At 38.1% G+C, this 15,002-nt stretch overlaps 2 protein-coding genes across 2 annotated transcripts; one reads left to right on the top strand and one right to left on the bottom strand.

The window, feature by feature from the left end:
* Positions 1-3,309: 3,309 nt before the first annotated feature.
* On the top strand, positions 3,310-5,321 carry LOC103965676 (S-adenosylmethionine synthase 3). Its single transcript, XM_048573464.1, has 2 exons — positions 3,310-3,359; positions 3,977-5,321. The coding sequence occupies exon 2, from the start codon at positions 3,984-3,986 to the stop codon at positions 5,154-5,156; it is 1,173 nt and encodes a 390-aa protein (XP_048429421.1). The 5' UTR covers positions 3,310-3,359; positions 3,977-3,983; the 3' UTR covers positions 5,157-5,321.
* Positions 5,322-5,469: 148 nt separating this feature from the next.
* On the bottom strand, positions 5,470-6,837 carry LOC125472235 (thioredoxin-like 3-3). The gene is made up of 3 exons (XM_048573429.1): positions 6,798-6,837; positions 5,954-6,059; positions 5,470-5,842 (listed from the first exon to the last, which is right to left on the bottom strand). Exons 1-3 carry the CDS (start codon positions 6,835-6,837, stop codon positions 5,623-5,625), a joined length of 366 nt encoding a protein of 121 aa, XP_048429386.1. The 3' UTR covers positions 5,470-5,622.
* Positions 6,838-15,002: the final 8,165 nt, after the last annotated feature.

Below are 15,002 nucleotides of genomic sequence, written 5' to 3'. Positions count from 1 at the left end.
AAGTTAATGAATTGGATGATTGCATACGACAATCCAAAGCATTCCTCACAAGTTCCCTACATGAATTGCATAATAGAGATACAAGCAAGAATCATTAAGCATCATGAAAACTATAAGTGTTGACGAGGCATTCGTTACTATGATTGCATGAAACTTATGCCAAGAATATGTTTAACACGATTGTTTATAAGCAACCTCCACTACTTGTGAATATAAGTTCATAACTATTACGTGAAACTCACTTATATTCTAGCGTCAAATTCATGCATGAAAATTAAGCATTCATTCTTAATAAACATACATAAATAGGTTATCAATCAAACAGTTAAACAAATTGAATTCACAACTTATGAAACGTAATTAAAAGTAATCAAATCATATTACAAACATAAACATAGTTTCGAATCACCCCCTAGCTAAAGGGGGTTTATTTCCTCATACGTACAAAACAAAGAGAATTGAAATTAAACATTGAAATCAAAGAAACGCCTAAACATTCCAACAACTCAATCTTGAATTGTATGAACGTTTAGGCCCTCTTATCTTCCTCTTTATTGTAGCATAAGGTCTAGGGATAGTTGGTTGGGGGGATGGAAGTGTTGGGAAATTATGGAAATGGATGAGGAGTGGTGGGAATGGAAGATGGTTTTTGGATTCTAAGGGAGAGAAACTCACGGCTAGGGAAGTGTTTGTGGTGTGTTGTGTTGTGAATGAGATGAGATGATTTTTGAATGAATGAATGCAAGGGTATTTATAGGAGGAGTGGAGATGTATATGGCTATTTGTTTAAGGTGTTTGTGGCTGCAATGATGAAGAATTGCATGTGGAAATAAAAGGGAAAATGTGGTGAAATGATGAAGTAGGAAGGTGGAAATGCATGTGAGATGTTGGAAAGGAAATGGGAATATGAGTAGGCCATGGCATGGGAGTTGTTTTGTTGGTGTAAATGTGCCATGGTTGCAATGATGAAGAATAAAGGGTGCATGTGGGGTGGAATTGAATGAATGCAAAGTGAATGAATAATGAAATGAGTTAAAGAGGGAGAATGTGGTGAAATGATGAAGTAGGAAGGTGGAAATGCATGTGACTTGTTTGTGGAATAAAGAATGAATGGTGGAATGATGAAGAGTTGCATAAAGAATGCATGTAGGGTTAGCTAGGTTGGCTTTGTTTGGGTGCATGTGTGTTAATGGTGGTTTTGCATGTGAATTGATGGATTGTTTTTGATGGAATGGATGGTTCTTTGCATGGCTTTTGAAGTGATTGTGGGCTTTGGAATTGGAAGGAAATGCATGGCCTTGGGGTTGGTTTAAGAGAGAATGGGCTAGGCCCTTTGTTTTATGTCCAAAATGAATACAAGGCCTTCAAATTCGTCCAACACTTTGGCTCCAATCATATGCTATCCATTCCAAGCCCAATTTTGCTCCAAAATGCATCTTTTTGCTTCCTTAGCCATATGAACCTAAAAACACACGAAAATGGCTTAAACTACTAAAACAACTATGAATTAACAACATAGATGCACAAAAACAAGCTAAGTAAGTCGCCTAAATATGCTCCTATCAGCAGCCTTCATTCATGACCCATCTCTCATCACAATTCACACCACACATCAATCATACACACAAATCCATCTAGTGCCGCAACTTTGCAAGGAGAAAGGAGAGGAGACCATTGGAGCTGTGCCTTGCCATTCAAGCTTGGATTGCTAGAACGTTCTTAGGTGTATTCTATCTTTTGCTTTCAATGTTTAATTTAAGTTATCTTTGTTTCAGTGCGAACATAAGGAACTAAACTCATTTTAGCTAGAGGTGGATTCAAAGCCATGAACATATATGTGATATGAATTGATTTCCTCCAGTTATTGTTTCGTAAAACATGAATGTGATTTACTTATCTGTTTGATTGATAACTTATTCTTGTATGTTGATTAAGGATGCATACTTAGTTTGCATGCATGAATTTGATGCTAAAATATAAGGGAATTTCACCTAATCGTTATGAACTTATATTTATAAGTAGTGGAGGTTGCTAGTCACAATCATGTTAAGTAAATCCATGGCAGGAGTATCATGCAGTTCATAGTTACGAATGTCATGTCAATGCTTATGATTTTCACAAAGCTTAACGATCTTTGATTGTATCTCTATTATGTTGTTCATGTAGGGAACTATTGAAGAATAATTTGGTTACCGATGCGTTATCCATCCAATTCAATGAAATTAGGAAAATCTGAGAGTTAATTTGTGCAGTTCACTGTTAACTTTGGGCGTTGTCATTCATGGTTTATAGGAATAATAACTGGAAACGATTTGTATGCATATGTGTCATGTGTGGAGAAGAACCCTCTAGCTAACCATTCACCCATTTAAACACCCAATTTCGTCCAAAGTTGTTTAGAGTCTTTAGATCTGTTTGTTTTTACTTTAATTTCATCAAAACCACTTCCCCCTTTATATTTCGTGTCTTTTAGTTAGAATATGTTCAAACTAGTTTCTTTTTAGTGTTTTGAGTCAAGTTAAGTTAGATTTTCATTCAAATCACTCTCCCGTTCATGTTTTGAGTCATTTTAACTTAGTTTTGTGTTGTTTAGGTCAATTTAGCTTGTTTTAAGTCATTAGAGTCTAGTTTTCTGTTTTTAAGTATAGTTAAGTGTGATTGAGTCTAATTTGTAGATTAGAGGCCCTTCTAATCCCCGACCTAGAACGATCCCTACTTTCACATACTACAACTACATAAAAAGGGTTTAATTTGTGTGTTAGTTTCTATCACATCACTAAATAAGCTAATCAAATGTGGACTCCCCCATCACCATCACCCCCCCCCCCCCCCCCCAAAAAACCCCCCTTATCTCCCTCCTCTTCCCATTCATAATGCTAATTCATCTTCCACACAACTTATGAGGCAGCTCAAACATGACTTGCATCAAATAGGAATGCCAAAGTGACAATGTTAATAATTTAACCTACTAATGTTATCATTTGTAAAAACAAAATTATTTACAAGAAAGAACCGTGGTCGAATTAGGGTTTAGGATTCAATGTGTTGAACTAGTTCCCCACAACTATATACATGCAATCCGATCCGTTTACAAACCTTCATACTGCATGGGTAAACTAAACTTGTCCCACAACTATATACATGCCGAGTTGGCAAGTTCTGATTGGCTAGTGAAAGTCCACATGGCAACTAAGTAGGACCCAGTACGACCAAAGCCAAATGTTAGAGAAAGAACGAGTCAGACGTAACTTTGCTTCCTATATATAAATACAACTCTCCAATCTCCGCATCCCTCTCTTTCATTTTTTTTTCGCGTCTCTCTTATCCTTCCTTCTCCTCTCTCGCTCGCACACACAGAGGTTCGTTCATGTTCTACTTTCGATCTCGATCCAATATTTCGTAATTGCTTCGAACAATGTAGGACCGACCGATTTTTGCTTTTTGATTTGCATGTCATTTGTTTCTTTGGATCCAATTCCTTCATTACATTTGAGGGATTTTTTGTAACATTTAAATTTAGGACAATTAACTGTAATAAACATATTTTAACATTTTGTTGCAGATCCTATATCAACGACACAACGATGTTCATTTACGTAAATCATATATAATCAGATCATATAGCTATATGATTAATAATTTGAGGATTTGGTGTTTATGGTTTTGTAATTGTATGGTCTGAATTTTATCGTTGGATCTCTTGAAGAATTGTGGTGTTTAATTAGATCTAGAATTGTGTTAAATGTGTATTGGTTTGCCGATATCTGTAGCTAATTCTTGTTCATCGTTGTCTAGATTTTTGTAATCGAAATTCGGATTTCATCGGTAGGGAAGGTGGGAATTGTTTAGACTTGGCATAGCATGTGACATTTTATGCATGCTTTCATATTTCACAGGCTTGTATAATTTTTTCTTGAGATTTCAGTTTTCTTGTCGAAATAGAGAAGTGATTCGTATTATTTTTGGTTTTTCTCAGTCTAGAGATGGAAACGTTCCTCTTCACCTCCGAATCTGTCAACGAGGGACATCCCGACAAGCTTTGCGACCAAGTCTCAGATGCCGTTCTCGATGCTTGCTTGGAACAAGACCCGGAGAGCAAAGTTGCATGCGAGACATGTACGAAAACCAACATGGTCATGGTCTTCGGTGAGATCACAACAAAAGCGAAAGTAGATTACGAGAAAATAGTCCGAGACACTTGCAGAGGAATTGGGTTTACATCAGCTGATGTAGGCCTTGATGCTGACAACTGCAAAGTCCTCGTCAACATTGAGAAACAAAGCCCAGAAATTGCAGAGGGAGTTCATGGTCACCTTACCAAGAAGCCCGAGGAAATTGGAGCTGGCGACCAAGGCCACATGTTTGGTTATGCCACTGATGAGACACCTGAGTTCATGCCACTCACCCATGTCCTTGCTACCAAGATTGGTGCCAAGCTTACGGAGGTCAGAAAGAATAAGACGGTCCCATGGCTGAGGCCCGATGGTAAGACCCAAGTGACTGTTGAGTACCAGAACGAGAACGGGGCCATGGTCCCTATTCGGGTGCACACCATCCTCATCTCAACCCAACATGATGAGACTGTCACAAATGAGCAGATTGCTGCTGATTTGAAGGAACATGTGATCAAACCTGTCGTCCCAGCTCAATTCATTGATGACAAAACTATCTACCACTTGAACCCTTCAGGTCGATTCGTCATTGGAGGACCCCATGGAGATGCTGGGCTCACTGGCCGGAAGATAATTATAGACACCTATGGTGGTTGGGGTGCTCATGGTGGTGGTGCTTTCTCTGGAAAAGATCCAACCAAGGTTGACCGTAGTGGTGCATACATTGTAAGGCAGGCAGCAAAAAGTGTTGTTGCATCCGGGCTTGCTCGCCGCTGTATTGTTCAGGTTTCTTATGCAATTGGCGTCCCAGATCCCCTGTCGGTTTTCGTGGATACCTACAAAACTGGAAAAATCCCAGACAAGGACATATTGGTTCTCATCAAGGAGAACTTTGACTTTAGGCCGGGAATGATTGCCCTCAACCTTGATTTGAAAAGAGGAGGCAACTTCAGGTACCAAAAGACTGCTGCTTATGGTCATTTTGGACGCGATGATCCAGATTTCACATGGGAGACCATCAAGATCCTCAAGCCAAAGGCTTAACATAACGAGCTAGTTTCGTAAAGGTGGTTACCATCATAGCCGTTGTTCATAACGTTAGAGAAGAATAAGAAACTTTCAACGCATGCGTTGAATGTCGAGGTCTACATTTCAAGGCTCAAGTTAGAGTTGAGAAGACGAGATGTGTGCGGTTAGTTGAGGCAGCAGCAAAGTTAGGAGCCGGTAGTATTTTGTTGCGTTGTCTTTCGTTGTTTTATCATTTTTCATGTTCCCATTTTTTCTGAACCTAGAATCTTGACTGTTGAGGATTCTATGCCAAAGTAGAAGCTCATTACGAACGATTGAAATCAAGTAATTGTATAATCGTAGACTGCAATATTCAAATTTCATTGCTGGACGTGAGAAAATCCAATCTTTTGAGCTTCTGGAACATCAACTAATGCAATAGCTTGGATGACAGCACCCATAGCTAAAATGTTCAAAACAATTATCCCTAACATGTCCCGATTCACGAATGCAACCACAACTGATCATGCAACCGCTCTTCTCCAGCACCAAACATCTCATCAACCCCTTTGCCATCCCGGTAGAAATGGAAGGTGGTCGTGTAGCGAATATGCTGGGTTGTTTCGGGGCATTCATCAATGTCCGCATAGATGAAAGAGAGCTTGGCGAAACTATTACTCAGATGACAGAATGCAGGAAGGATTTGGCTACACACACGGCACCTGAAAACAAGACCAAATCGAAGCAATTGAGTGGGAGGCAATTCATCGAACACCTTGTGTGCAAAATTGAATTGCTTATAGTTTCCAAAATACTAGAAGAAAGAGACATACCAAGACGCACCATAATTGATAACTGCCTGCAAGAAGATGAAAAAAGACAAAGATTTAATGCGTTGCAATGGAAAATTTCCACATATATTGTTACGATTGTGGTTATCTGTTTGCAATTAGTAGCTTAATAGTACTGTAATAAGTAGTAATCAAGTTGTGGTAGTCGTATGGCCAGCTGGCATTTGGTGTTAGTGGAATCATATATGTAATCAATTTGGTGGGGTTGAGCAGAATGGATATTTTTGGAAACATTCAATACAAAATTACAAAAACATTTCCCTCTCTCTGTCTCTTCCCTTCTCTTCCTCCATTGCATATTTAATTTTACTGCAATTTTTGCTGGTGCAATATAATTGCTCATTCTACACTATTATTTTAATAAGAGTGGTGTGGTACAATCGCCGTCCTTATTAATTTTCCTTCTTTCTGTCAGTAATACTCAATACTGATGGTAGAGCCTATGTAGTGAGGATTATTCACTACCTATTTTTTCTTTTTTTTTCTACCTTCCTCATTAATTTTCTTTCTTTCTAATAATAATACTCATATTGATGGCAGTGTCTGTGTAGTGAGTATTACTAACTACCTAATATTTTTTAATTAATGTCCAGTTTATGTAAATCTCGAGCCTGAAGTTTCAAGTGCTTATCAATTTGGTCTGAAGATAAAAATAAAAAATTTGTAAGAACCAGAAGTTCTAACATTACATCCCTCCAGAATCAATATTATTACAAGTTCTTACACATCACATTTTTCTTTTCCAAAAAAAAAAAAAAAGAAAATGGCGAACTTGGAAAATCTTGATTTTGTTGCCCTTGATATCACTGGAAAAAACCTACCTTACCTGGGCAGTGGATACCAAGATCCATTTGGAGGCAGAACATCTTGGAGACACCATCAAGGAGGGTAAGAATGAATCCCTCTCAAGATCGGGCGAAAGCCATGATCTTTATTCGTCGCCACCTCGATGAAGGATTAAAGAGCGAGTACCTAACAGCTGAAGACCTATTGGTACTCTAGAATGCATTGAAGAATAGGTATAATCACCAGACAACGGTAATTCTCCCAAGAGCTTGTTATGAGTGGACACACTTGAGAATCCAGGATTATAAGACGGTTGCTGAATATAACTTTGCAATGTTCAGAATTGGCTCCCAAATGAAACTTTGTGGGGGACTATCATTGAGGAAGATATGTTGGAAAAGACTTTCAATACTTTTCATGCCTCCAACATGGTCTTACAACAGCAGTATACAGAGCAAGACTTTACTGCGACTAGTTGATATTAGTGCCCCTGGTGGCTTAACAGAACAATGTGCTCCTGATAAAAAATATCAGTCCCGACCAACTGGGTCAGCTCCATTCCCAAAAGCGAATGATGCTTCTCTTGAAGCAAACACCACCTTACCTCGTGACAATAATTACAGACGAAGATGTGACCACAAGTGAGGTCGATGGAATGTGAAAGGCAAGAACCATGGCGTCCAGTTTTACAACATGGGTTCAAGGCATAATCCAGGCCTGAACTTCAAAAATGTAAACCGGCACAAGGGTAAACCTTATATAAATAACACTCCTAGAAATCATGAAGAAGTCTACCAAAGGTGTGGTGGCAATGGGCACTCAATGCATACATGCCATATCCCAAAACATCTAGTGGATCTGTGTCAAGCCTGCCTCAAAGAAAAAAGTGTCGAAACCAATGGATATATCTAATCCAATGTTCGATTTATGAGGTCAATTGAACACAACCCATCTGGATGTTTCTGACTTCGTTGCAGGAAAGAGGGAATGAAGTATATCGATTTGTTTAAATCATTTTATGTTCAATGTATTTTTGCTTTATTATCTGAACTTGTAGTTTAAAGCTTGTATTTCAATTCAATAAAAAGTGGCATTGCAATTTCATTTTTATTATAAATAAATTGTTTTTAACTCTAATTGTTCTACTCATAAAGCTTGCTTTTAACTCTAATTGTCCTCAAAACAAGAACAATGGCGAAGATATTTGTCTTATAGACAGCATAACGACATATACAATACTTCGAGATCGAAAGTATTTCTCAAGCTTAATACTTACAAAATCAAAGGTAATAACAATACCATGCCAATCAGATGTAATTAAAGGCTTAGGAAAAGCCCAGGTCAAGTTACTAAATGGAACAGTATTGTCCATACAAAATACATTGCACGCTACTGGATTTACAAGAAATTTGTTAAGTTTTAAAGATATATGTTTGAATGGATACCACGTTGAAATGAAAAGATAATGTGGAATATCTATGCATTACCTCCAATGATACCCAGAAGCGTAAATTGGAGAATTTGCGTGGTCTATCGAGTGGATTGTATTATACATACATAAAGACAATTGAAGCACATACTGTCATGAACCAAAAGTTCATTGATCCAAAATTTACATGTTTTGGCATGACTGTCTGAGTCATCTAGGATCCACCAAGATGTGTAAGATCACTACCAACTCTAATGGGCATCCATTATTAAGCAGACATATTGCTATATCAAATGATAACCCTTGCCAAGCTTGTTCTCAAGGAAAGTTAGTAGTTAGGCAATCACAATCAAAGATTGATGCTAAAACCTCATCTTTTTTTCAAAGAATTCAACAAATATTTGTGGGCTATTCAACCACCTTGTGGACCATTTCAATATTTTATGGTTTTGGTTGATGCATCTACCCGATGGTCATATGTTTGCCTCTTGTTTACTCAAAATGTAGCTTTTGCGAGACTTCTTGCTCAGATAATTAAACTACTGAGCACAGTTCCTAGACCATCCTATTAAATAAATCCAACCTGATATGGTGGTGAATTTACATCTTAAACTATTTAATGATTATTGCATGACACTAGGCATTGTTGTTAAAAACCCTATTCCTCATGTCCATACTCAAAATGGTTTAGTAGAAGCATCTATTAAGCAAGTTTCAATTAATAGCTAGCGCTCTACTCATGAAAACAAAATTACCCTGATTTTATATGGGCACATGTCCATCCTACATGTTGCATCATTAGTTCGATTAAGGCTTATTGCCAACCAGCAAAACTCCTTAGTACAACTTTTATTTGGGTATCAGCCAAACATTTTGCATTTCCGAATCTTTAGTTGTGCTGTTTATGTGCCTATTAGACCACCACAACATACTAAAATGGGACCTCAGCGTAGACTGAGAATTTATATGGGCATTGATTCACCATGTATCATTAAATATTGGAACCCCTGATGGGTGATGTTTTTACCGCTCGTTTTGCGAACTATCACTTTGATGAGACAATTTTCCTGCCGTTAGATGAGAAAAGATTGTTCCAAAAGAAAGACGAGAAATAACATGGGACGTACCCACCTTGTCTTATTTCGATCCATGAAGCACTTAATGTGAAGATGAAGTAAAAACAATCTTTCATCTTCAAATTATTGTTAATCAAATGCCAGATGCATTTGATGATGCAAAGAAAGTGACAAATCACACATACCAATAGCAAATGCACTTGCAAGAATTGATGTCCCTGTTGGACAAAACAAAGTGGCAGCAAATGATTCATCCAGTACATGCCTGAAGGTTGGTAGACCCCTAAGTTCAAAAGATTCAGCTCCGCGAAAGAGGAAGATGAAGGCACACCTGAATCCAAATGAAATCATTCATGAAAAGAAAATAAATGATGGATCCACAACTCATGATTTTGTACTTCCAAAAAAGAAAATATCCTTGATGAGACACATCCTTGAAGAGACAAAAGTACATGAAAGCAAACAAATCTCATAAATTATGCATGTAATAATGAATTGTGGAATCAAAATGAAAAGATGATTGACGACATGTTCGCATTCTCAGTAGCTGCTGAAATCATTTAAATGATGATACTGAGCACCACTCTGTCGATGAATGAAAAACAAAGACAAGATTGGCCTAAGTGGAAAGATGCAATCTAGACAGAATTAAATTCCTTAGAAAGGCGAAGTGTTATTATATCAGTAGACCAAACCCTACCTGGCGTGAACCCCGTATGTTAAAAATGGGTATTCATAAGAAAGCGCAATGAGATTACAAAATCTAAAGCATGACTCATTGCACAAGGATTTCACAAAGATTTGGAATTGATTATAGGGAGACATACTCTCCTGTAATGGATGAAATTACATTCCATTACTTAATAAGTTTGATATGCAACTTATAGATGTCATCACCGCATATCTATATGGAGAATTAGATATTGGTATCTATAGGAAAGTCCCACAAGGACTTAAGTTGCCTGAAACGACTAACAAAACAATGAGGTATGCTCTCAATCAAATTAAGGCGATCATTATATGGGCTGAAACAATCTGGACAACTGTGGTATAATTCTCTCAGTGAGTATTTGATCAAGGAAGAATATACAAATAATGTCATTTGCCCTTATGTGTTTATTAAGAAATCAAACTCTGGGTTCGCTATAGTGGCAGTATATGTATATATCGATGACATGAATCAACTTGCATTGAAAATGTCCTAAAGTGATTTGGCATGGACAAGGCTTATCCACTCAGCACACCAATGGTCGTTCAGTCTTTTGACATTAAGATCTATTTCGCCCAAAAGAAAATGATAAGATGGTCCTTGGCCCAGAATAACCATATCTAAGTGCAATAGGTGTTTTGTTGTATTTAGCATAATGTATTAAACTAGATATAACTTTTTCAGTCAACTTATTAGTAAGGTATAACTCTTCTCCAACAATTGGGCATTGGAAGGGAGTCAAAGATGTTTTGTGACACCTTCATGAGACAATAGTTTTGGGCCTCCTCTGCTCAGAGAAATCCATAAATGACCAAATTTGTTGGATATGCAGATGCTGGTTTTCTTTTTTATCCTCATAAAGCCCGCTCACAAACTAGATATGTGTTCACATATAGAAATACAAAAATTTCATGGCGCCCAACAAAGCAAACATTAGAGATATGTGTTTAGTCTTATCGCCCTTGATGAATCATACCTTCATTTTGACAACATACGCTGCATTATCTTCATGAATGATAGTTGGAGTGTCTGTCTTTTAAGGTAGACCACATGAATTCTGGATGTGATGGATCATTGATCTTAACTAAGAACATTCACGACATGCTCTTTATGTAGTCTTTCTATTGTCAATTTTGCTATTGTTGGATGACATGATATTCAACTTGTATGGCATGGTTTTTAACATGCCTTAATTTAGGGTCAATTACTAAAACAACCTCAACTATTGGGTCATTAACAGTTTCATACGACGTCTTTAAAAAGTTTCAATGTCATACCTTATCTTCGAATTTGTTGTAATCTTATACCTTCCGTCAATTGTCTGTCAATTCCTCTGTTAAATGCTGACGTGGCTTGACTTTTTATTAAAAAAATTAATAAAATAATAATTTACCCTTAAAAACAAAAAAAAAAAAAAAGAAAAAAAAAGCAAAACGTAATCTGGTTGTTCCCCGACACCTTTCCCCCTCTTGCAACCCAAATTCAAAACCTCTTATCCGCCACCTCTTCGACTCCCCTTCCCTTCGTTCCTCTCTTCTTCCCTCCCTCCGTTCCACCAAATCTTTACCTCTCACGGGCTCGAACCCGACCCGATCCCTCTTGTCTTCTCCTTCGCAACCACCTCGCCGACCCGATCCCTCTCTCTCTCACTCATACCTCTCACGGTACTGGAAATATTATTAAGATTTATCTTTAGATTATTTATTTTTTAATAAAGTGTTTGCATGTAGTTAGGAGACTTGTTTACCTAGTCTAGAGGAGAATCCCTAAGCTGTAGGAGTCATGGTTAGGTTTATTTTTCATGATGGAGTCGTGGTATGTAGTTCCACAAAATCTGCAACGTGGACGTTATGTTGCTTGCAGTAGTAGACTTGTTTTCTTATTTAAGTTGTAATTTTCTCATTCAAGTAAATAAATGAAATTCAGAGCTTTTTAGCCATCTCTTTAGCAGCAAGCTTACGCTTACAATTTTCAAAAGTTTAACCAGCATTTGTTACCAGAGCCCCGCTGGGCCTGTTTTGAGAATCTCTCATAGAAGTAGCAGCTTTTTGTCATTGCAGTAGGAAGCATCCATGGCGTTTGACAAGCCAACAGAAAACTTTGTTCAGCCAGCGATTTCACGCTTCGACGGTCACTACAATCATTGAAGCATGTTGATGAGAATTTCCTAAGGTCCAAAGAGTACTGGGATCTTGTGGAAATGAGATTCACTGTACCTGAAGAAAGTACGCTTACGGCTGCACAGCAATGTAAGCTTAAAGAACTGAAGTTTAAGGATTTGAAGGTAAAGAATTACCTATTCCAATCAATTGATCGTGCTATTTTGGAGACTATTCTCCAGAAGGATACTTTCAAGCACATTTGGGACTCCATGAAGAGAAAGTACCAAGGGTCAGCAAGAGTAAAGCGTGCACAGCTTCAGGCCCTAAGACATGACTTTGAGACTCTCCAAATAAAGAATGGAGAGTCTATCACCGACTATTTTGCAAGGACCATGGAGATTGCAAACAAAATGCGAATCCATGGTGATAAGCTTGATGATGGCTCTATTGTAGAGAAGATCCTGAGATCTATGGCTCCAAAGTTCAACTACATTGTTTGTTCTATTGAAGAGTCAAATGACACTGCGGAGATGTCTATTGATGAGCTTCAAAGCTCCTTGTTAGTCCATGAGCAGCAGCTGAACCGTGGGACCATAGAACGTGTCAACTTTGAAGAATAAGCTCTGAAAGCTTCTACCTTTTATGAATCCTCAAGCTCAAAAGGAAGAGGTCGAGGTGGTCGAGGCAATCGAGATGGAGACAGACAACACCAAAGTTCCAATAGACATGATGATCACTCTCAGAATAGAAGCAAAGGACAAGTTGACAAGTCCAACATTGAGTGCTATAGGTGTGGAAACCTTGGGCATTATCGCAATGAATGCTACACGAAGCTGCCAAAAGATAAAGAGAAGGGAGAGAAGTCCAACTTTATTGAAAAGAAGGATGACGAGACACTGTTGATGGCTTTCCACGTCAATGAGGAGATTGATTTCGAAGTATGGTATGTTGACATGGGTTGCAACAATTATATGAGTGGCTGTAAGTCATCTTTCTCATTTCTGGATGAAAACTTTCGAACTACCATGAACTTTGGGGATTGGTCAAGTGTTAATATGATGGGAAAGGGTGATATTCAAATTAGGACTAAGATTGATTTTGTTGAAACAATTTCGAATGTGTTTTATGTGCCTAGTTTGAAAACAAATTTGTTGAGTGTTGGACAGCTACAAGAAAAGGGTTATATAATAACTTTTCAGAAAGATGCATGTGAGATATATGATCCAGTAAGGGGTGCCATTGCTATTGTTCAAATGAGCCAAAATAGATTGTTTGTGCTGAAGATCAAAACTGTCCAAACTTGTTTGATGGCTAAGGAAGACGACTCATCGTGGTTGTGGCACCTTCGATATGGCCATTGAATTTCAATGGCTTAAGGACACTGCATCAGAAGCAAATGGTGACTGGTCTTCCCATGATCACACCCCTATCTAAAGTCTGCGAAGAATGTGTTGTTAGCAAACAACATCGTGATCAATTTCCAAAAGGAAAGGCGTGGAGAGCTCAAAACCTATTGGAGCTAGTGCATTCAAACATATGTGGTCCAATCAGTCCAATATCAAATGGTAAAAAGAAATATTTTATTTCTTTTATTGATGACTTCAGTAGAAAGGCTTGGGTGTATTTTTTGTAGGAAAAATCAGACGCTTTTAATGCATTTAAAAGCTTCAAGGCACTAGTTGAGACCGAAAGTGGAAGAAGGATTAAAACCTTACGAACCGATCGTGGTGGTGAATATTGCTCAAAAGAGTTTGAAGTTTTTTGTGATGAGCAAGGGATTCGAAGGCAACTCACTGCCTCATATACACCCCAGCAAAATGGTGTTTCAAAGAGAAAAAGCTGAACCATTCTCAACATGGTCAGAAGCTTGCTAGTAAAGGGAGGAGTTCCTAAAAGTTTTTGGCCAAAAACAGTTTTATGGTCCATTCATGTTTTGAACAGGTGCCCTACTTTTTCTGTTAAAAACATGACACCTGAGGAAGCTTGGAGTGGACGAAAACCCTCAGTGGATCACTTTAAAGTGTTTGGGTGCATAGCATATGCACACATACCAGACGAAAAGAGGAAGAAGCTCGACAACAAGGGTGCAAAGTGTGTCTTTCTTGGAGTTAATGAACACTCCAAAGCCTATAAATTGTACAACCCAACTATTGAGAAGATGATTACCAGTCGAGATGTGGTTTTTGATGAAGAAAAGACATGGGTTTAGTCTGGAAAAGGCAAGCAGCAGCAGCAAATTCCAGCTAACTTTGATGCAACAGACGAGAGGATTGAGCAATCTCTTGAGCCTGACGAAATCTCACTAGAAAATGCTGAACCTGCAGGTGATCAGCCACCTCAAATTCAAGGTCCAAGGAAGAGACCATCTTAGATGATTGATTATGTAAGTGGAGACGAACTCTCTGATGATGATACTACTGCACACTTTGCTTTGTTTGCAAATTCTACTCAAATTAAATGAGAAATGCGAGGTGGACAAGCACAAGGCCCGTTTGGTAGCAAAGGGATACAAGCAAGAATATGGTGTTGATTACAAAGAGGTGTTTGCCCCAGTTGCAAGGCAAGACACAATTTGTTTAGTAATCTCTCTAGCTGCTCAGAACTCCTGGCCTATTTTTCAATTAGATGTAAAATCTGCCTTTTTACATGGTGAATTGCAAGAACAACTGTTTGTCGATCAACCTTCAGGCTATGTGCAGCAAGGTAAAGAGAAGAAGGTTTTGAGGTTGAAGAAGGCACTTTATGGGCTGAAATAAGCACCACGAGCTTGGTACAGCCGCATAGATGCATACTTTGTCAAACAAGGCTTCCAAAAGTGTCCATATCAGCATACTTTGTACGTTAAGGTTGGTGATGAAGGTAAGATGCTCATTATATGCCTTTATGTTGATGATCTAATTTATACTGGAAGTGGTGTTAATATGTATGA

Source organism: the organism of the source record quoted next, unplaced genomic scaffold, assembly GCF_019419815.1.
Source record: "Pyrus x bretschneideri cultivar Hongxiangsu unplaced genomic scaffold, Pyrus_bretschneideri_v1 Contig68, whole genome shotgun sequence".
NCBI classification, from domain to species: Eukaryota; Viridiplantae; Streptophyta; class Magnoliopsida; order Rosales; family Rosaceae; genus Pyrus; species Pyrus x bretschneideri.
This window is presented reverse-complemented; position numbering and strand designations above follow the sequence as displayed.